Below are 22,218 nucleotides of genomic sequence, written 5' to 3'. Positions count from 1 at the left end.
GCTTCAATAATGGTAGTAAGCGCTTCTGTAGGCACTCCTTAAGGTAAACCTGCCCGTTTACCGTGCCGGTCATCACGAAGGGGGCGCTCCGCTTTCCGCAAGAGCAGATCGCTTGCCACACCATGTACTTTTTGGCAAACTTGGATAGTTTCTGCTTGCGAATCTCCTCCGGAACGCTGAATGTGTCCTCTGCGGAGAAGAACAACAGGCCCAGCAGCTGACGAAAGTCCGCTTTGACGTAGGTTTCGTCGTCCATTTCCATAATGCGGCTTCGTCAGCATTTCGGTGTACAGCTTCCGGGCTCGCGTCTTCCCCACCATGTTTTGCCTTTCGTCGCGATTAGGAGCCTTCTGAACCTTGTATGTACGCAGGCCCTTCCGCTGCTTGGTCCGCTGGACGAATGAACTTGACAAATTCAGCTTATTGGCGACATCCCGGACCGAACTTCTCGGATCACGTCTAAACTGCTTAAATACTCGCTTGTGATCTTTTTCACTGACGGAGCATCCATTTTTGCCGTTCTTCACCTTCCGGTCGATGGTTAGGTTCTCGAAGTATCGTTTTAGTACTCTGCTGACCGTGGATTGGACGATTCCCAGCATCTTACCGATGTCCCGATGTGACAACTCCGGATTCTCGAAATGAGTGCACAGGATTAATCACGACGCTCTTTTTCGTTCGACGACATGTTTCCAAATTTACGAAAAACTGACAGTGAAGCATGGCCAACGTGATCTATACACTCTTATCTGATTATAAGCGAAAGCTGAAGATATAATTCCTAAAAATTAAATTTCTACAGCGTTTTTTCCGTGATGCAATTTGATGTGACACACCCTTTACCTCACGGCTTGTATGTTTTTACGAAGCGGATTCCCCCAGGCATATTGATTTTGAAGTCCGTGTTAGGGAAACATAGCTCGGTGGGAACAAAAATACCCCCGACTTGTATGTATGTTTGTAAAGCGGATTTCCACAGGTACATCGATTTAAAAGTCTGTGTTGGGGAAACCGTAAATCAGGCCAATCAACACATGGCAGTGAGGGCGTTTAGATAACGCTTGACTATTTACAGTTATTCAATTGTTCATCTCATGAACAATAACATTTTATTAATTGTGATAGACGCGTAGAAATATTTCTTATCAATTGATGCAAACATCTTTCCGATCTGTTAAGAAATGTTCGAGTTTTAAGCATTCGAAACACGGATATGGTTAGCACACAAATCTACAGAACAAATGTATGGGAAAAAAGGAAGTTCTTCCAGTTTTCATGAGTTTAAACCGTTTAGAGATTAGCGAATTGTAATGTATAGCATATCAAACAAATCTTAGAAAATTTCCGATTCGATTGATTTGCAAATCATGCGAATTCGTTTACAGTGAAAATAGTTATTAACGTTAGCTTTATTTCATAAAAACGTGACCTGTTTTCTGATTTAGCACCCTTCCTGAAAGACGTAGTTCTACGTCAAAAAGCAATGAATTAGTCTTCTTTAAAAAGATATTATACTTGCAAAACAATAGAAGTTTGCTCTCATGATTATTGATTGTATTTGTTTTTGTAATTTACATGGTCTCGGGACCAAGGGCGCTATATGTTTTATATTTTTCCCTGAAAGCTGCGCTTTTTTACATAACATATCCAAAATTCGGAGAGGTGTTTTTTTCGTTTTCAAGTTATGATTGTTTAAAGTTAACCGATGGTCCAAAAAATCATTTTTTCCCCTTTTTCCATTAATGAAAAATTCATAACTTTTGAAATACTAGACCAATTGATCCACATAACAAATTGAAGCCAATCAGATAGTCTTTATTAAAAATATATTACACTTGCAAAATAATGGATTTTGTTTCATAATTATTGATTGTTTGGTTTTTTATATAGTTTTCATGGTCTTGGGCCCAAGGATGCTATTTTTTTCATATTTTTTTTCGTGAAAACTAAAGTTCTTTTATATAACATATCCAAAAATCAGATAGGTTTTTTTTCGTTTTGGAGTTAAGATTTTCCAAAGTTTAGATATTCTGGCTGCAATACATTAATGGACAAAAAATAGGAACATGGGAAATTATTTTTTTTGCGGTTGTAATAATTTTTTTAAAGGACTAACTCATTAGCTTCAATTTGATATGTGGATCATCGGTCATATAGTTCAAAAGTTATGAATTTTATAATAAAGTCATTTTTGGAAAAAGGGGAAAACTTGATTTTTTGGACCATTTCGAACTTTGAAAAAACATAACTTCGAAAATAAAAAGACGGGTGGGTAATGTCGGGGACATAACCGGAGTGACGTAGGACTATACAAAGGGTACAGCTTTTGTTAAATATATATTTTAAATATATTGTTTTATTTTCTTCTCCTACGTGAATACCTACCTATCTACCTGAAAAATGGATTAGTTTACTGTTTACTCTTTATAAATATGTTGATGGTTCTGAAAAGAACCTTTGGTGTTGTGTTTTTGTTATCACTCGATATTCCCATCTTGTTCGGTTAAACCTTTCTGTTTAGCTATTGCGTTTGCCACTCGCCACAGCTTTCACAGTTGGAAAATTTCTTCCCATCCAGCTTGTGACATATTTTACAGTAAATTACATTCAACGGCACGTCGCATTACCACCACTCAGTATCGGATTGGAGGTAATTTTAACCTGTAATTGAACATTTGCGATGACAGCGGTACAGTGTCGACTTTCAATGTGGGGTCATAATTTGAACCCCGAAATATGTCACATTACAGGTCCGTCCAATTAGCTAAATGTCGAGATAAGTGTAAATTACTGTACTTTCAATCTAGAAGCAATTTAAGAATTGATGAAAATCAATAAGCTCAGAACAACTGCCAAATTCACATACTCATCATATCCTGACAAACAAATTATGAAAAAATCAATTTGTGTTTTATTATTATTTTGGATAATGTTTTAGAAAGCATTGAACTGTATTTCCTAAACTCTTTTTTGGAAGGTTTAATGGCCCTGAAAAGCGCCTTGTTTTATGGAATAGTTCCCATTTAGAAAACTTTGTACTCGTGGTTTTGAAAAAAGAAACCATTTCGAACGCCCTCGATGCCGCTTTGTTCTGGATTTGCCACCAAAGCAGTTTGTATAAAGAACAAACTTTTTTCTTCTGCTACCTGATGCCGTTTTGCGATTGCGTTTGCCACTCGCCACTCGCTGTAACTGCCTGTTGTCTTGATGTCCACCGAACCGAATGTGTTCTGTTCCGAATGCGGGTTTTCTTATCGTCGCGAGCAGCTTTCCAGCTAACTCGATCACTTCGGCGGCCGAAACTATATAACGCCGGCTAGGTGGACTGGTGCACTGGTACTAACGCGCTCGGTCTAGCTACCCTTGTGAGGAACTCCAGATCAACACGGTTCGAGCGGGATTTTGCCTTTCCCTTCACTTTTCCTCCTTTACCATGTCCAGACATGGCTGCTTGGGTTGGTTTGTTGATGTGTTGTGATGCGAAACGATGTGGTGTACGGTTTGAATGAGAATGATCGTTACGGCAGCGGAGCGGGGATTTTTAAGCTGACTGGCTGGCTCGAGAATTACGCATGTGTGAGACTGCGACCAATGTTTCGTTCATTTTTTTTCTGTTTCCTTTCCAATCGTGCTTCATTCTATTTCGCTGCTGCTCTGGTTGCCCGTTTTGGTCGGTTCGATTTGAGGAGCACAAAATGGACCAATCAAAAATGGGCACATAGTGCATTTTGACAATGCTTGATATTTCACAATTATTCAATTATTTATCTCAAGAAAAATTAAATGTTATTCGTTATGATAGATGCGTAGATATATTTCCTATCAATTGATGCAAAAACCTTTGCGATCTATTGAGAAATGCTCGAGTTATAAGCGTTCCAAATCTTGCATTTTTCCTACTTGTTCAGTGCCTAGATTTCCATTTCACCCCCTATATCTTCCGGTTAGACGTAGTCCTACGTCAAAAGAACACCTCTTCGATTTTTGGATATTACTTAACATATCCAAAAATCGAAGAGGTGTTATATCAGGAAATATCAGCTTTTAAGAAAAAATATAAAAAAAACAAATAGCGCCTTTGTCCCGAGACCATGAAAACTATAACAAACAAATACAATCATGAATTATGAATTTTTGAAAAGTGTAATTTTTGGAAAAAATGGGAAAAATAAAAAATACGGGTCTAATATTTGGCGATAAGGAACAAAACTACAAATTTTAACGAAAATCTGAGAACCTCAATATTGGTTTGACATGGAAAGGCTGTTTATATAGATTGTGTCACATTTACCCGAAGTCCACTCACCCGAATTCCACTCAACCGAATGTAACAAATACCCGAAAGCAACAGCTACCCGAATGTAACATCTATCCGAATTGACACTTACCCGAATGCGACATTTACCCTAATGTAACAATTACCCGAATGTAACATCTACCCGAAAGCGACACTTACCCAAAAGAAGGATATATTCAAATAATACACAAATTTTACTATATTTGCATTTGTATTTGTATATTTAATTCTGATCAGTGTTATATAAAGATCATATTTGTCTCATGCTTTCATTTCCATTCAAAAAGTATTTTTTCGTGGGAAGTACAATTCGAGAAATACTGGCATTGAATAAAATCCTCTCAAAATAATGAAAAGTGAATGAATGCAGTTTTATAACGTATTATTAAATCCATCCATTCTTATGGATGACGCAGCCCGTTTACAAGCGTCGGACGCCATACGTTTATCTGGTGCATCACGTTTGCAACCAGGCAATCAAAATGCATGACATGCATAATTAACCGGGCAAACGTAATGCACCAGGTTAACGTATGCAGTCCGACGCTCGCTAACGCTCTGACTAAAGGATCGTCTCCTATGTTTCAAACAAACCGGGCAATCGGTGGAACACAGGTTTGCTTGGGAAAGGCCGCCGCTTCCGACGGCGGGTCGGCGGCCTACTCGGATTGCGTCACCTTGGCGGCTTGGTGCCGTCTCGATTCCTTATCCTCGTTAAATGGGGACTTCGCCCCCATTACATTGATCTCAAAATAAATTTCATCACGAAATACTAAACTCATGATAAAAATTGCGCTGCGGCGGCAAATACGTAAGTACCATTTTTTCTTATCTATTCTTTTCACATTTTCATTAAAAAATTTATGTTAAAGTTACCTGTTTAATTTTCGGAATATTTGATAACCCATGCTCAGTTCTGAATGATCTCTTGGTCCTAAAGAGCAATACGGAAAGGAAAGAAGACAGCATGTCAATTGTGCCTACAATAATTTCTAAAAATGACACAGCGAAGTCTTCAACATCTTTTTTCGAATTTCCTCATTACAATTTCTCAGTTTACTTCGTAACTTCCTAACATCAGATTCGACAAAACTCATAAACTGATTTGTCGGAATTTTTCCTTCTTCATTCGGTTAAACATCCCATTCGCATTCGGGTAAACGTTGCATTCGGGTAAATTTCCATTCGGGTATATGTTGCATTCGGGTATTTGTTACATTCGGGTGAATGTCATTCGGGTATGCGTTACATTTCGGTAAATGTGCTTCGGGTAAACGTGTTTCGGGTGAATGGAATTCGGGTGAATGGGACACAACCGTTCATATATATTTTTAAGGGTTATAATTGTTTAAAATTTGTCAACATATTTCTTTTCTCAAAAACCGGAACGAAACGACGGGAAAATAATTAAAACTATCGTTGAAGTTATATTAGGTCCACAAGAAACCTCAACTTCAGCCCTGCTCCGAAAGGGACAATGGTCAAGTCAATGTTGACTGTTCTTCCTTCCGTGGTGCGATCTCAGTCTCATCATCGTCTCACATAGGGCACCCCTATTCGACAATGATGACGATGGCCGGTTTACTAACAACTGCTACGATGGCACCAAAGCCTTCCGGGCCCACACCATGAGGTTGATTCCGTTTCGAAGTGGAACCGAGGAGGAGGCTCGAACTTTGACTTTCTCTCGTTTCATTTTCACATCAGCACCGCGCGATCGATCGATCCTCGGGCCGATTTCGCCCCGGAACTCGTTCTCACGTTTCCACAGCTGTTTCCTTCGACACGTTTAAATGACATGGGGATATGGGGGAGGCGGAGGTCCGAGCGAGAAGCGAGAGGAGTTAGCGGACAATCCAGATTTATTATCGAAAGTTAAATCGATAAGACCATTATTATGTTGACTTTTCGTTCACTGCATAGAGATTTAGTGCCCTTCTCTGTCTCGGTTTGGGGGCCGAGCGGCGATTTTACAAGTTTGTTCAGAATTCGTGTCAACTTTTGCTTTCGCCCTACTCACCCACGTATTTCAAATTAACTTCATCGGCGCTTGGCTTATTATGACTGGCGGGAGGGAAAAGAGGGTATCCGTTCGGAAATTTGCATTTTAATGCTGAATCGGGTTTTCCGCTGGGCTGGCCTCTTAGAAGTGGGGCAATTTAATTTTAGGTTAAATCTGTGGCTTGATACTCTGTTCGAACGGAAATGAGAAGCACAATTTGCACTCGCCGTTTGGGACTGAGAGCTGCTCTATCTGTCGGAGATTTCATCCGATCAAATTAGCCCGGCTTTCGCAACACGATTTCCCGACTTTGGGATGCAGTATTTAAACATTGAGTTTGCTAGTTTTCCTGTCATCAAAGCCCACACGCATTTATCACCCTTTCCCAGGAGATACAAATAAACCATCAGGAAGGAATCACTCGAGTAATCAAATCGCTTTCGGTCCAACCAGCAAATTCAATTGATTACCTTCGAAAAAAAGGAAGATTCCACTCTTTGATCTTTTCGAATGGAAAACGACAGGTCGCATCCTTTCACAACCCCTGAAAGAACGAAAAAAAAGGTCGCTCGATTATCGACTGTGCCATATTAGAGAAAACGAAAAAAAAGGCAGCATCTTATCATTCGTGGTGGGAAGTAAATGACAGCCTGAAAGGGTGATAGGAGTGATTCGCTTTTGTTTTCTCTCTCGGGCTACGCTATGGTTTCCACGCGACCGTCTCGTCCCGGATTGTGGACCGGAGTCAGGCGAGACCGAGTCAACAATCCAACCGGCGTGTCCCGAGAGGATGTCAAAAGAAAATAGGTGGCGAAAAAGGGTTTCCCCAATACGGAGGAGCCTGGGGTGGTTTCGCATTTTTATGTTGCGCGCTTGGAATGATGCGGTCGAGTGGCGATTTCTGGCTTTTTTTATGGGATAAATGTTGGAGAGCAGGACAAGCTGGAAGTAAATTAAAATGATATGGCTTTTTTTCGCCAGGCCAAGCCAAGATTTTTAAGTGCTTGGCTAATGTTATGCGTCTTTGAAAATCGATGGATTGTTTCGTGACTCGCGGAATCGACGTCCCGGATTGATGAATTGGAAATAAATAAGGAAATGAGGACGCTTTTGGAATGAATTTTAGGCTGTATGACTTTTACGGGACAGGCACCCAGAGGGAGGTTTTTTGAGGGAGAATACATTCAAGATAATAGTAGTGAAGGGCGGATGGTTTGCATGGATGATGATCCATTCTTGCCCTCGCGAGAACAGTGCACCAGAGCAATTCCAAATGAAATCGTGCTAAAAACGCAGATTTTAAAAACATGTGTTTTCGATTCGAATTAAAATATACATACCCGTTTGGGTTGGAGGAATTATGAGTATTATTTTTTGACTACTCAAGTCGGATGGCACTTACGTACCCAATATAACTTTTGCCATCTCAACGTTGGGTATTACTTACGTCATTTTTATTAGTAGTACCTATTTGAGATTTCTGTGCCGGATAACACGCCTTGAATGCATTCTCGAGTGGCAAACTTTAGAATACGCGTGATCACAGTGCAAGTCGGAAGAAATTTCTATAACAAAAAATCCCCCGACCAGAACGGGTTTCGAACCCGAACCCTCGGCATAAAAATGTGGGACGCTAACCACTCGGCTACGGGATCACTAAGTGTGACTCAAGTGTAACTTTTGAAAAGAGCGTATCGATTTTAGTAAGTTATTTTAGTAATTTATATAAAACTATGAGTCTTACCGAAATAGTGTCTTAGAAAGAGTTATAGAGTGTTGATGTTAAAATCTGAAAAAAAAAATCTAGAAGTGGGTTATATCTTTGATATAACCGCAAGGTGAATGTACAACTAACGTTGGCTTAGCAATCAATAAGTAACAAGCACATTTCATCTTTCGAATAAAGTGATTATCATACCACTTCGTTTAGCGGAAAAATAATTATTAACGCTCAAAGGGGGAATCGATTTCTACTCGAAAATACCCAGCACAAATAGTACCCTCTCCCCAAGCCCCGACAGTTGGAATCATCGCTTGAGAAGGAATGGATTCCTCCTCAGAATTACTCAGCAAAAATAAGACCCCCTTCCCAACAATTCCAACTTCCCAACAACGACGATCGATTGCGGCATTCGTAAACAAATAATTTTATAACGCTGCTTTTATAAATGTGATTTCTTCGATAGGATGAAATAACATCCACTACACCATATCAAACATTTCGTATTCTTCACTCCAAATCCGTAGTCAATGACACCCATCTGTATCGAATTATCATCGATACCTTGGTTTTCGCTAAATGCTCCGTTCGGTCCAACTGCAGTAGAGAAATGAAATTAGACAAAAAGAGCATAATGCATAGGCCTGAGCGTGACCTTCCGCATCTCACATCAACTAAATGGATTTCCAGCGCCAGTTTATATAGGGTATCAACAGCCTGTTTTCAAAGCAATTTTAAAGCTATTGAAACAAACTTTCGGGTCAATAATTAACAATCATAAAACTCTTGGAAATTTTGTCTTTCGAATGTAATGATTATCATACCACTCCGTTCAGCCGACAAAGAGGTATGACCGTTCAAAACCTTGCACTCCAGTGTCACTCTTCCGTTCTCGAAACATTGAACTTACACCCCGGTACAGAAATGAAAGACGTAGTCCTACGTCAGTATACACTGAGAAAAAAAATAGTACTCATTTTTTATTCGCCAAAAAACCATTTTAATTTGCAATATCTAAAATATGTATTTTTTAATTTTTTTGTTAATTTTGTCATAAAAAATAGAAGTCATGTAGAAAATTTAAGAAATGAGTCCAAGATGGTAAAGCTATTTTTGACGAACGTTGTGGAACATTGAATATTTATGAATTTTCGAAACTTCGAATTTTTGTATGTTAACAATCATTTTTAGCCACATGTTATGAATCCTGGTGTGATTTACAACAAAAAAGCCTTCGCAATCTCCTTCTAAATGCTAAAAAATATTGTTAAACGATTAACAATTCAAACAATTTACGATTTACGATTTCAATGATTTACGATTTTCACGATTCACGTTTTACGCAATCAAAGATTGACGATTCAAACGATTTACGATTAACATAATTTTCAATTCAGATTTTTTTCACGATTTTCACGATTTACACAATTTACATTTTACACTATTTGGGATTATCGATGTACAAGTTTTTTCAATTTACACAATTTGCGATCTACATGATTTACGATTTACGATTAACAATTCGCGATTTACGATTTACGATTTACGTTTCGCGACTTACGATTTACGCTATTTACACGATTAGCGATTTACAGTACTGAGCAAAATGAAGCACGCACTTGTGCTATTTTCAAGCTTTCTTAATTTTGGTGAAATCTGAGGCATATGGACATTTAAAGTGTTCTAACAAACGACAGTACTGGAGGTGTTTTTTCGGAATATGTTGGATACAGTGACATGAGAAAGATACATAAACTCAAAAAAAAAAGCATATATTGGGAAATTGTTTTTTTAATGGTGAACGAAATGAAGTACACATCACAATAATTGAACGTTCAACCTGATTCCTCCTTACAATAGTATTTAGTTCTGACATGCTCATTCAGGCTTTGGAAAAGCTTCAAACAGTTTGTCGCAGTTGGTGACACTTCCCTTGTCGACATTTTCATTCAAAACGGACCACAGATTTTCTATTGGATTTCGATTAACGATTTACGATCTACGATTTGCACAATTTACGATTTATGATTCTTATGATTTACTATTGATACGGTTTATGATTTACATTATTACGATTTACGTGATTTACGATATACGATTAACAAATCATACTTTTTAAGATTACATAATTTACAATTCATACTATTCACGATTTACACGATTTACACTTTTGCGATTTACGATTCATACGATTTACCATTTACCCGAATTGCGATTCACATGATTTTTGATTTATACTGTTTACGATTTACGATTCATACTATTTAAGATTCACGGCTTCGATTAACAATTTACGATTCACAATTTACACGATTTACCCGTTTTGCGATTTACGATCCATATGATTTAATATTTACGATTTACTATTTACACGAATTACGATTAACACAATTTACGATTTGTGATTTAAATAATTTACGATTCACGGCTTACTATTTACACGATTTATGATTCACATCATTGGGAATTTCCGGTTTACGATTAAAGATTTACGATTCACGATTTGCGATTTACGATTCATACGATTTATTATTTGTACGATTTATGATTTACATGATTTTCGATTTTCACAATATGCCTTTTACGATTTACAATTTACACAATTATACGTTTATATACGATCATACGATTATATGATTATACGATTATACGAATATACGATTATGCGGTTATACGATTATAATATTGTTCGATTGGATAAGATTATACGAATATGCGATTACTCGATCATGCTATTATCCGATTATACGATTATATGATTACTCGATGCAATTATACGATTATACGATTTTATAATTATCCGATTATACGAATATACAATCTTATTATTATACGATTATACGATAATGCGATTATGCGATTATACGATTATACGATTATACGATTATACTATTATACGAATATACGATTATGCGATTATACGATTATATAATTATCCGATTATACGATTGTTCGATTATGCGATTATACGATCATGCGATTATACGATTTTACGATTATACGATTATACGATTATACGATTATACGATTATACGATTATGCGATTATACGATTATACGATTATACGATTATACGATTATACGATTGTTCGATTATGCGATTATACGATTATACGATTATACGATTATACGATTATACGATTATACGATTATACGATCATACGACTATACAATTATACGATTATACGATTATGCGATTATGCGATTATACGATTATACGATTATACGATTATACGATTATACGATTATACGATTATACGATTATACGATCATACGACTATACAATTATACGATTATACGATTATACGATTATACGATTATACGATTATACGATTATACGACTATACGATTATACGATTATACGATTATACGATTATACGATTATACGATTATACGATTATACGATTATACGATTATACGATTATACAATTATACAATTATACGATTGTTCGATTATGCGATTATACGATCATGCGATTATACGATTATACGATTATACGATTATACGATTACATGATTAGACGATTATACGATTATACGATTATACGATTATACGATTATACGATTATAGGATTATACGATTATACGATTATACGATTATACGATTATACGATTATACGATTATACGATTGTTCGATTATGCGATTATACGATATTACGATTATACGATTATACGATTACATGATTAGACGATTATACGATTATACGATTATACGATTGTACGATTATACGATTACATGATTAGACGATTATACGATTATACGATTATACGATTATACGATTATACGATTATACGATTTTACGATTGTACGATTATACGATTATCCGATTATATGATTATACGATTATACAATTATACAATTATACGATTATACGATTATACGATTATACGATTATACGATTATACGATTATACGATTATACGATTATACGATTATACGATTATACGATTATACGATTATACGATTATACGATTATACGATTATACGATTATACGATTAAACGATTATACGATTATACGATTATACGATTATACGATTATACGATTATGCGAATATACGATTATACGATTATACGATTATACGATTATACGATTATACGATTATACGATTGTGCGATTATACGATTATACAATTGTGCGATTATACGATTGCGCGATTTCACGATTGCACGATTATACGATTATACGCTTATACGATTATACGATTGTGCGATTATATCATTATACGATTCAATACGATTATGCTTTTATATAATTATACTATTATACGAATATACGATTATGCGATTATACGATTATCGCTTTGAAAATCCGGATTTAGTTTCCGGAGTGAATTCCAGGATTCGGGTTTTTGTATCCGAAAGCAAATTTCATGTTATTGGAATAATTTCGGAATAAGGAACAGGGTTGGGATTCAGTATTTTCAGTATATTTGATATGATTTTATATTACAATACCAGATAGAACATTCAAAACAAAGATTCCAGTAAAAGAATCCAGAATACAGAATAAAGCCCTAAGGATTTTGCATCCATTTGTTGAGATTCCATGATCGGATCCATGTTTAAATGAAAGTTCTGTATTAATAAAACGAGATTTGAATTATTACTCAAGATTTCAGATTCCGAATTGAGATTAAAATTGATATTTCAAGATCCCCAATTCCAGATGCTGGAAACAAGTTCAAATTTAAGATAATGTTAGACGAAAAATGACTTCTTCGTCATTTTTGTCAGCACTTAGTTGAGATTTTTATACCAAATAACACGCCTTGAATGCATTCTGAGTAGCAAGCTCTAGAATACGCGTGACCACAGTGCAAGTCGGAGGAAATTTCTTTGACGAACGGGAATCGAACCCGAACCTCCGGTATGTTAGGTACGAAGCTAGCCACTCGACCACGGGAGCACCATTAATTAAGAATGTATATCAAATGGTCATTTTGGCAACACAGTTGAGAACTGTCAAAACAGGTACGAATTTTCAGGCACCTGTCCATGTATGTCAATTGATTTTTCAGATATCTTTACATGGTACGAAAAAATGTTTTCACAATCACATTGAAGGACTAAATTTTAACTTAACATTAACTGTAAAAGCGAGTGAATAATACCAAGACAAAAATCTCCATTGATTACCAAGAACAGAAACAAGTGACACTGATGAAACAAGAAGCAAGCGAATGACACTGAGACAGAAGCCTTACTTATTTTGATGATATTTTCGCTCAAAATCAGATGTCTTCAAAATGAACACATGTCTTCAAACCTGGCTTCTCTGCACCTATCTACACGCAGAGTTATTTATGCAAATATGGTGTCACGAAAAGCTATCGTTGCGAAAATTGGCTAAAATCACAAAGTGTTCGAGGTCTATGGGGTCCGAAATCGTGAAGAAATTTGAAGACAAATTCGTGCACTACGACGGGTTGAATACAACAATTTGAAAGAGGAAGAATATATCAAACAAGACTTCAATCTGTCCACTGGAAGCAACGAAAAGTTACGACGAAAGTTGTTCTGAAAACAGTTGTCTTCTAATTCACATGGATTTGCCCGAAAACACAATAAATGTTATGTATACAAACTAAACTCACGAATTTGTTCGAAAACAAAGGGAAAAATTAAAATCAAAAATAGGTGTCTACTGTACACAATGATTAATCAAATCAATTCGTATTGACTGCATTGAGCTTCGTGTTTCGTATGCCTAATGATGAATGAGAATGATGTCCATCGTCATTCGGGAAGAATGAACAAAATTTAGGACGAATAGTTGAGCAATGTTCAGGACTAGTGTTGTAATTTTTCTTTCGAATTTTAACAACTAGTTTCAGGCATGCTAATCGAAAAGGAAGTGCCTTTCATTCACGCGCGTTTGGACTAGATGTAAATGTCGACAGCGTAGCTTCGATATGGCAACTGCTCCAGAATTTTGATAGGATTTAAATTTTAGATCAAGACTTCGGCATTGAAAGTTAGAATTATGGTAGAAATTCTACGTGAAATAGCGACAGAAAACACGACGTCTTTTCCTCCAAACCATTGTCTGCGAGCAGAAGCGAAAACATATTCGTCCTCTTCCGCAGCAATCGTACTTCCGCCTGCGAACGCATTCACTGAGAACGATACAAATGAAATTCCTTCGCCGGGAAAATCCGCATTCACCAAAATCACACACCCACATCGTCTGCCGTATTCAGTTTGATTACATGTCACAATAATAGGATTCATATTTCGAACGGGGACTTATCTCCGATCTTGTCTTCATCATGAAATCAAGCTGCTTCGCAGCAGCCTCCTTACTGCTGCTTACCGGTTTGAGAGCGAGTGTTTTGTGAGGAAGACCCAGTTTCCATTCCCCCTTCCCCGTTGCTCCCACCGGAATTATTCATTGAAAAGTTTTACGAGCAATGTTTACACAAATGTTTGGGATCTGTCTTTGTTTCGAAAATAACTTGTAATCTCTTCGGCTCGGAGTTGAAGCGAAAATTCCGATGGAATCCTACGGGGAAAAAAACACTCTCTCGAAGTGTGTAGCAGAAATGAAATAATAAACAATCCCATGCCTCGTCAGTGGATAATAAAATTCTCAAATTTCCTCCTCCCCGGGAATGCCGTGAAAATATAATTCGATTCCGCCACAGTCATTCTTCCCCCCGAACAGAACACGCACCCGTGTGAATTGGATAAGTTGAAAAATGACCTTTCCCTCCGCAATCTGTATTTTTTCACGATTTTTTTTACCCGCTTTCTTTTTCCGGCACGCATAAATAAGGACACAACACATTTTCGCGAACCAAACAGACAAAATGCTGGTTGTTTAAATCAGATTCGGTGTTAAAATTGTATTTATCACCATTCGCTGCCCCGTTTTTCGCCTTCAATTTATGGTTCTCCTCTCGATTTTCATTTTTTTTTTAAATTGCAGGAATGGAACGACATGAACGTCCGGTGGAACTCGTCCGAGTACGGGGGCGTCCGGGATCTCCGGATACCGCCGCATCGCCTCTGGAAGCCAGATGTGCTGATGTACAACAGGTGAGCCCATGATTTATTGCAATCGTATCTAGAGAATCGTATTTCTTCGGGTGGGATATTAAAAATACTTTGTATACATTATGAAAGGATTCTATTCAAAAAGAGACAGTAGAATAATTTGAGCGATAGTTGACAAACTGTTATTCCATAAAAACCATTTGAAACTGACCGTTTTCAATTTGAGATCCATTAGGTATTCTTGATTTACCTGCAAAGCCGATAAACTGATGGAAAAATATACTGAGTAACGAAATTTCTACAATTGATTTCTACCGAGATATTGATCATTGAATAGATAAAGTAGACAAAAAATATTGTTAAAAAACAAGGTGACAATTTTCTATACTACACAATACATGAGTGTGCATGTATTGTGTAGTATAGAAAATTGTCATTTACGTAATTTTTTGTTCCATTGACACATTCAGAAGTAGTCCGATTCGTCTAGCTCAGGGTTTCTCAAAGTCGATTTTGGTTTCCCAGGGGTCGACAGAAACGAAAACTGATGTTGGGGTTCGAAGAGGTCTAAGAATCGACCCCTATTAATCTCAAATCTCATTTGAAACCTACATATACTGTCTATGTTGTATTACGTCAATCAACTTGTTATACAGGTTTTTCCATTTCGGGCTTCCGAAAATATACAGCCCTGCGCTGACAACCGTTTGACATAGCTGTTGGAGAGTTATCATCCACCCAACACTACATCCCTGGATTGATGAAACCATAACCGCTCAGAGAACAATAGAAAACATAAGAGCTACAACGATATGGAAACAACAGCAATACAACAACGAGAGTGCGCTCGATCGAGAACGGCAGTGAGTGCCGTAAATGTGTGTGGTGTTTTGTTTTGGTTTTCGTCAAGTGGATAAAATAGAAAGAAAGGAGAGATAGATTGTAGAGTAGAAGAATAGATGTATAGTGCCGTAGAATAGTCGTTGAGTGTAGTTCGTCTAAAATTCAAATTTGTATATGCTGTAAAAATAAATGTAAATAGTCCTGTAAAAGAAAATATATGTTGTTTCGTGCTGAATGTCGAGTGCGTGAAATTTAATTAATTGAATTGTGTGATTTATCGATCACCCAATACGAGTGTTCGTCCACCCACCGCCCGTTGGAATACGGCTTAATTGGAAGGATTCTGGGTGGAATTGAACATTTATGGTCCTTCGAACCGGATCTGGAACCGTCTGGAGCACTGACTAGTGGAAGTCACCGAATCGACCCGTCTTCATCATCATCGCTATTGTGGAAAGGATCAAAATAGCACTGCGGCCATTGGAATCAGCTACACAAAGCAACATATTGGAGGAGAACAATACGCTGGACATTGGCAACATATTTTTTTGCTCAGGTTAGTGAGAACAAATAAATATATGTCCGGTCGAAGCTAGCGCACTATTTGGTACTAACACGGAGTTATTCTCGGTACTGTGGACCCGCCAAAATTACATTCTACGGAATTGGAGCGCGCTGACGAGGGCTGTCACCTTTGGAAAATTAAATTGTACGAGCCGATACACCGAAGATTGATCGACTCCGGATACCTGCTGTTAGAGAGGAGCATAACAAGAAAACATCGACACCACTACCACCCACAACGTCATATTCGAGGAGGACAGTAACATAATACGATATATGAGATAAGAAGAGGAAGTGCAGCTAATATTTTGCCTGGGTGAGTGCATAGAGCAGTATATGTGCCGAAGCTAGGCAAGATTAATACACCATTTTAAATAAATATATCCTCTTCGACTCATTCCTACACACTGATCCCTGCGAGAATATTGGTATTTGGCTGTTGATTATTCGCTGCTGTTGAGCATAATCAACTTATCGTTTGGAATTGGTGCGACTATTGTTTCTGTGGGTGAGTTGGAACGGTATAAGTCCGCCGAAGTTAGTTTACGGAAAACTACATAGCATACCTCTCTTCTTCTCCCAACCCTTGGTCCTGTCGGAGCGTGAAGATCATTATTTCTTGTGACGATCAAGGATTCAACGTTGCGCTGTTGCATACCATAATTATTTTGGTGCACACGTTTACGTTTTAAGGTAAACTACACTGGTATATGCCTAGCGGAGCTAGGACTTCGATCGATTACTACCAACACATTTCATCACTTTTCACTAACGGTACCGATAACGTGAGATCAACATGCCGCCAATGATACCCGCTGCCAAGAAGGCTCCTTCGCTGAAGCTGTTCATAGCGAGGTTGAACGATGTCCAGGCTTCCTTCAACGACATCTGGCGTTTCGTGGAGGACTATGAGGAAACGTCAACGGTTACGGATGTTGACATCCGTTTAGAGAAAATTGATGAACTGTGGGAGAAGTTTTGTGACACTTTAGTTGAGATTAGGGCACATGAGGATTATCTCGCGGATGAGGAATCATACGATAAGGAACGACAGGAGTTCAGTGATAGATATTATCGAGCCAAATCATTCCTCGTAGACAAATCCAAAAGGTTGCAGGGTCCATTGGTACTAGAGCAGTCCGTCCGAACAAACGAGTCAGTTGGTTTTGGTGCTGATCGTATGCGTCTTCCTCAAATAAGTCTACCGTCGTTCAATGGGGATATAGATGAGTGGCTGAGTTTCCGTGACCTCTTCACTTCGCTCATCCATTATAAAACTGAGTTGCCAGCAGTGGAAAAGTTCCACTACCTCAAGGGATGTCTTCAGGGGGAACCGAAGAGCCTGATAGACCCGCTGAAAATTACGACGGCCAACTATCAGATCGCCTGGGAAATGTTGTTGAAGCGGTTTGACAATAGTAAACAGTTGCGGAAGCGTCAAGTTCAAGCACTGTTTCATCTTCCAACATTGACTAGGGAATCGGTCAGCGAACTTCACACACTACTAGAGGGATTCGAGAGGGTCGTGAAAAATTTGGATCAAGTGGTAGAACCAGAGGACTACAAAGATCTATTGCTGGTTCATATACTCACAGCACGACTCGACCCAGTAACACGTAGGGGCTGGGAGGAATTCTCATCGACTAAGGAACAAGACACGCTGTCTGATTTAACGGATTTCATTCGGCGGCGTGTTCAAGTACTCGAATCTCTTCCCAGTAAATCGGTGGATTCCAGAGGACCACAACAGTATTCGAAACTAAGACCGGCGTCTACAAAGGCAAGTTACAGCAGCGTGCAAGGTTCCGAAGCACGTTGTGTGGCATGTAAAGGAGATCATCCGTTGTATCAGTGTCCAGTGTTTCAACGTCAAGAGGTAGCGGAAAGAGACGCATTATTGAGAACCCATTCGCTCTGCCGCAATTGCTTCAGGGTAGGACATCAGGCGAAGAATTGCAAATCAAGGTTTTCCTGTCGGACTTGCAAGGGTCGGCATCATACGTTGGTCTGCTTCAAGATCGATAGAGAAGGTTCCACGAAAGTTACGGTGGTCGCAAGGGGCAACCATCAGCAGCATAGCAAGGAAACAAGGTCATCGGCATCAAGTTCAACACAAACAGCAAACGTGTCAACTAAAGCGGTTTGTTTTGCGCAGCAGTACTCATCCCAGGTGTTACTGGCTACGGCTGTTGTCATATTGGTGGATGATAGCGGTCAGAGGTTCCCCGCCCGAGCATTATTAGACTCAGGGTCCGAAAGTAATTTTGTTTCCGAACGGTTGAGTCAGCGGATGAATGTCAACCGAGAAAGGGTGGACATATCGGTTCTTGGAATAGGACAAGCAGCGACTCAAGTCAAACACCGAATTCGAGCGATGGTACAGTCACGAGTTTCTGAATACTGCCGAGACATGGATTTCCTAGTTTTGTCGAAAGTCACGGTGAATCTTCCGACCTTGACGGTGAATACAAAGGGGTGGTCGATTCCAAAGGGCATTGAACTGGCCGATCCTGCATTCTTCCAATCCAAGGGTGTGGATATCGTTTTGGGTATAGAAGCTTTCTTCGAATTTTTTGGAACTGGTGGAAAGATTTCGTTGGGTGAGAGACTGCCAGCATTGAATGAGTCAGTCTTCGGCTGGGTAGTATGTGGAGGCTTGTCGGTACCAAGTCAATCCATTCAGGTCAACTGCAACATATCCGCTTCGGGAAGTTTGGAGTCCTTGATTGCTAGATTTTGGGAATGTGAAGAGATTGGATTATTCACCGGAGGAAGTTCAATGTGAGGAACATTTTAAGCGAACGGTAAAGCGTGAAATGGACGGTCGATATACAGTGGCTTTGCCCAAGGACGATGGCGTTCTGAGCAGACTAGGGAAATCCGAGGAAATCGCACTACGTCGACTTCAGGGAACGGAAAGAAGATTATCACACGATTCCAACTTACAGGATCAGTATTTGGCTTTCATGCAGGAATATCTTCGACTCGGTCATATGCTTAAGGTTGAAAAAGTTTCTGGTGAGGTTCAACGGTGTTATTTGCCTCATCACCCGGTAGTCAAGGAAGCCAGTACTACCACAAAACTACGGGTGGTCTTCGATGCTTCGTGTAAAACCTCAACAGGAGTATCGTTGAATGATGGATTGCTGGTGGGGCCAGTGATCCAAGAAGACCTACGATCGATCATCATTCGGTGCCGCACGAAACAGATCATGCTCGTTGCCGATGTGGAAAAGATGTTCCGGCAAATCAACGTCTGTCCAAAAGATAAATCCCTGCAATCTATTTTGTGGCGTTTTTCTCCCGGCGATGAGCCGGAGACCTACGAGTTGGGCACAGTAACGTACGGTACTAAGCCAGCACCATTTCTCGCTACTCGTACTCTCAAGCAGTTAGCCATGGATGAAGGCAGTCGTTTTCCATTAGCAGCAAGGGCGGTGTGCGAGGATGTATACATGGACGACATCATCACCGGTACAGATGAAGTAATGTCAGCAATCGAGCTGAGGATTCAACTAGACAATATGATGAATTCCGGTGGCTTTCACCTCCGGAAGTGGGCGTCAAATCATCCGATGGTTTTGGAGGAAATCGCAGAAGATTCCTTAGCGATTCGAGACGTGGAGGGTATCAATTTGGACCCAGATCCGTCAGTGAAGACACTTGGCCTAACATGGATGACGAACACCGACACTTTCAGGTTCCAGTTCAACATTCCGATACTGGACACCAGCACAGGACTTTCCAAGCGAAAAATTCTATCAGTCATTGCCACGCTTTTCGATCCTCTTGGTCTCTTGGGTGCTGTCATAACCAGAGCCAAGATTATAATGCAATTATTGTGGATGTTAAAGGATGAGAACGACGAAAATTTGAACTGGGATCACCCAGTCCCTTCGACGGTGGGTGAGACCTGGCGATGTTATCACCGACAACTACCGCTATTGAACGAAATACGCATGGAACGCTGCGTGATCATACCCGATGCGATCCTCGTCGAGATACATTGTTTCTCAGATGCGTCCGAGAAGGCATATGGAGCATGTGTCTACATAAAGAGCATGGATTCGAGTGGAACTATTAGGGTCAGATTACTGTCGTCCAAATCAAGGATAGCTCCGATGAAAACCCAATCCATCCCGAGATTAGAGCTTTGTGGGGCACTTCTTGCGGTTTTACTGTTCGAGAAGATTCGTGATTCGACGAGAGTAGCAGCGCAAACGTTTTTCTGGACGGATTCGACGTGTGTCCTTCATTGGATAGCAGCTTCCCCATCCACTTGGAATGTTTTTGTCGCTAACAGGGTTTCGAAAATCCAAACGATATCAGGCTGTCAGTGGAGACACGTGTCAGAAGCTGAGAATCCTGCGGACCTCATTTCCAGGGGTATATCTCCTGAGGACATCATTGAGAACAAGGTTTGGTGGCATGGACCAGCTTGGTTGGAGAAGGGCCCCGATTATTGGCCAACATTTCCAGAGAATTCTACGGTTGAAGAAGGTGAGGAGGAGAAGCGTCGTACAGTAGTAACCAACATTGCTTCTGGAATGGTGGAATTCAACGATTGGTATTTTGGGAAGTTTGGATCGTTCATTGCATTAATCCGGCGTACAGCTTATTGGCTGAGGTTGATGAAACTGCTTCGTGAACCAATAAATACTCGTAAGGACACGAGATTTCTTTCCGCAACCGAGTTGAAAGAGGCAGAAAGGCTGCTAATTTCAAGGGTGCAACAGGAATGTTTTCATCTAGAATGGATTTCATTGTCTAAAGGGGAAATGGTTCCCCGAAAATCTCCGCTTCGATGGTACAACCCATATATATCCGAGGACGGGTTGATAAGAGTTGGAGGACGACTGAAGCATTCAGCGGAATCCGAAGAAACGAAGCACCCAGTTGTTTTGCCAGCTAGGCATCATTTTACGCAAATCATTATAAGGTACTACCACGAGAAGCTGCTTCATGCAGGACCGCAACTACTATTAGGAGCTGTAAGACTCCGCTATTGGCCATTGGGCGGAAGGAATCTCGCTCGCTACATTGTGCATCACTGCCAGAGGTGTTTCCGAGCAAAGCCGTCTGCAATCCAACAATTTATGGGAGAGCTGCCATCAGCACGGGTCACCGTATCTCGTCCGTTCTCACGAACGGGCGTTGACTACTTTGGACCACTTTACCTAAGGGTAGCCCCACGACGACCAGCAGTGAAGGCCTATGTAGCAATCTTCATGTGTACGAAGGCGGTACACTTAGAGCTTGTAAGTGACCTATCTACCGACCGATTTCTGCAAGCATTGCGGAGATTCAGAATGTGCACGGATCTTTACTCCGACAATGGCACTAATTTCGTCGGAGCTCGAAATAAACTACGAGAATTCCTGATTTTATTGAAAAATAGTAGTCACCATAGTCGAGTTTCGAAGGAATGTGCCAATCAAGGGATTCGATGGCATTTTAATCCCCCCAGTGCGCCCCACTTCGGAGGTTTGTGGGAAGCCGCCGTACGATCTGCTAAAATCCACCTGCTTAAGGTTCTAGGCGAAAGTGTTGCGACTCCCAAGAATATGAGCACTCTACTCGTCCAAATAGAGGGGTGTCTCAATTCAAGGCCATTGACACAGATGTCTGAGGATTCAAACGACTTAGAACCATTGACGCCTGCCCACTTCTTGATCGGAACTTCTCTGCAGGCGATCCCGGAAGAAAATATAGAAGCAGTTCCCAGTAATCGTTTGAACAAATGGCAGTTGATTCAAAAACTTCTACAGGATTTCTGGAAGAGATGGCGCAGAGAC

General features: G+C 39.6%; 1 protein-coding gene across 1 annotated transcript in view; it reads left to right on the top strand.

Annotated features, from left to right (window-relative positions):
• LOC129781228 (neuronal acetylcholine receptor subunit alpha-7-like) overlaps positions 1–22,218 on the top strand; it is a 587,700-nt gene that overhangs the window by 359,862 nt on the left and 205,620 nt on the right. Inside the window, exon 4 of the mRNA XM_055789164.1 lies at positions 14,949–15,058. Within this exon, the coding sequence (XP_055645139.1) occupies positions 14,949–15,058 (110 nt within the window). The remainder of the gene's footprint in view (positions 1–14,948; positions 15,059–22,218) is intronic.

This window comes from Toxorhynchites rutilus, chromosome 1 (assembly GCF_029784135.1).
Source record: "Toxorhynchites rutilus septentrionalis strain SRP chromosome 1, ASM2978413v1, whole genome shotgun sequence".
NCBI lineage: Eukaryota > Metazoa > Arthropoda > Insecta > Diptera > Culicidae > Toxorhynchites > Toxorhynchites rutilus.
Note: the sequence above shows the minus strand (reverse complement) of the source record. Positions and strands in the feature narration are given on the sequence as shown.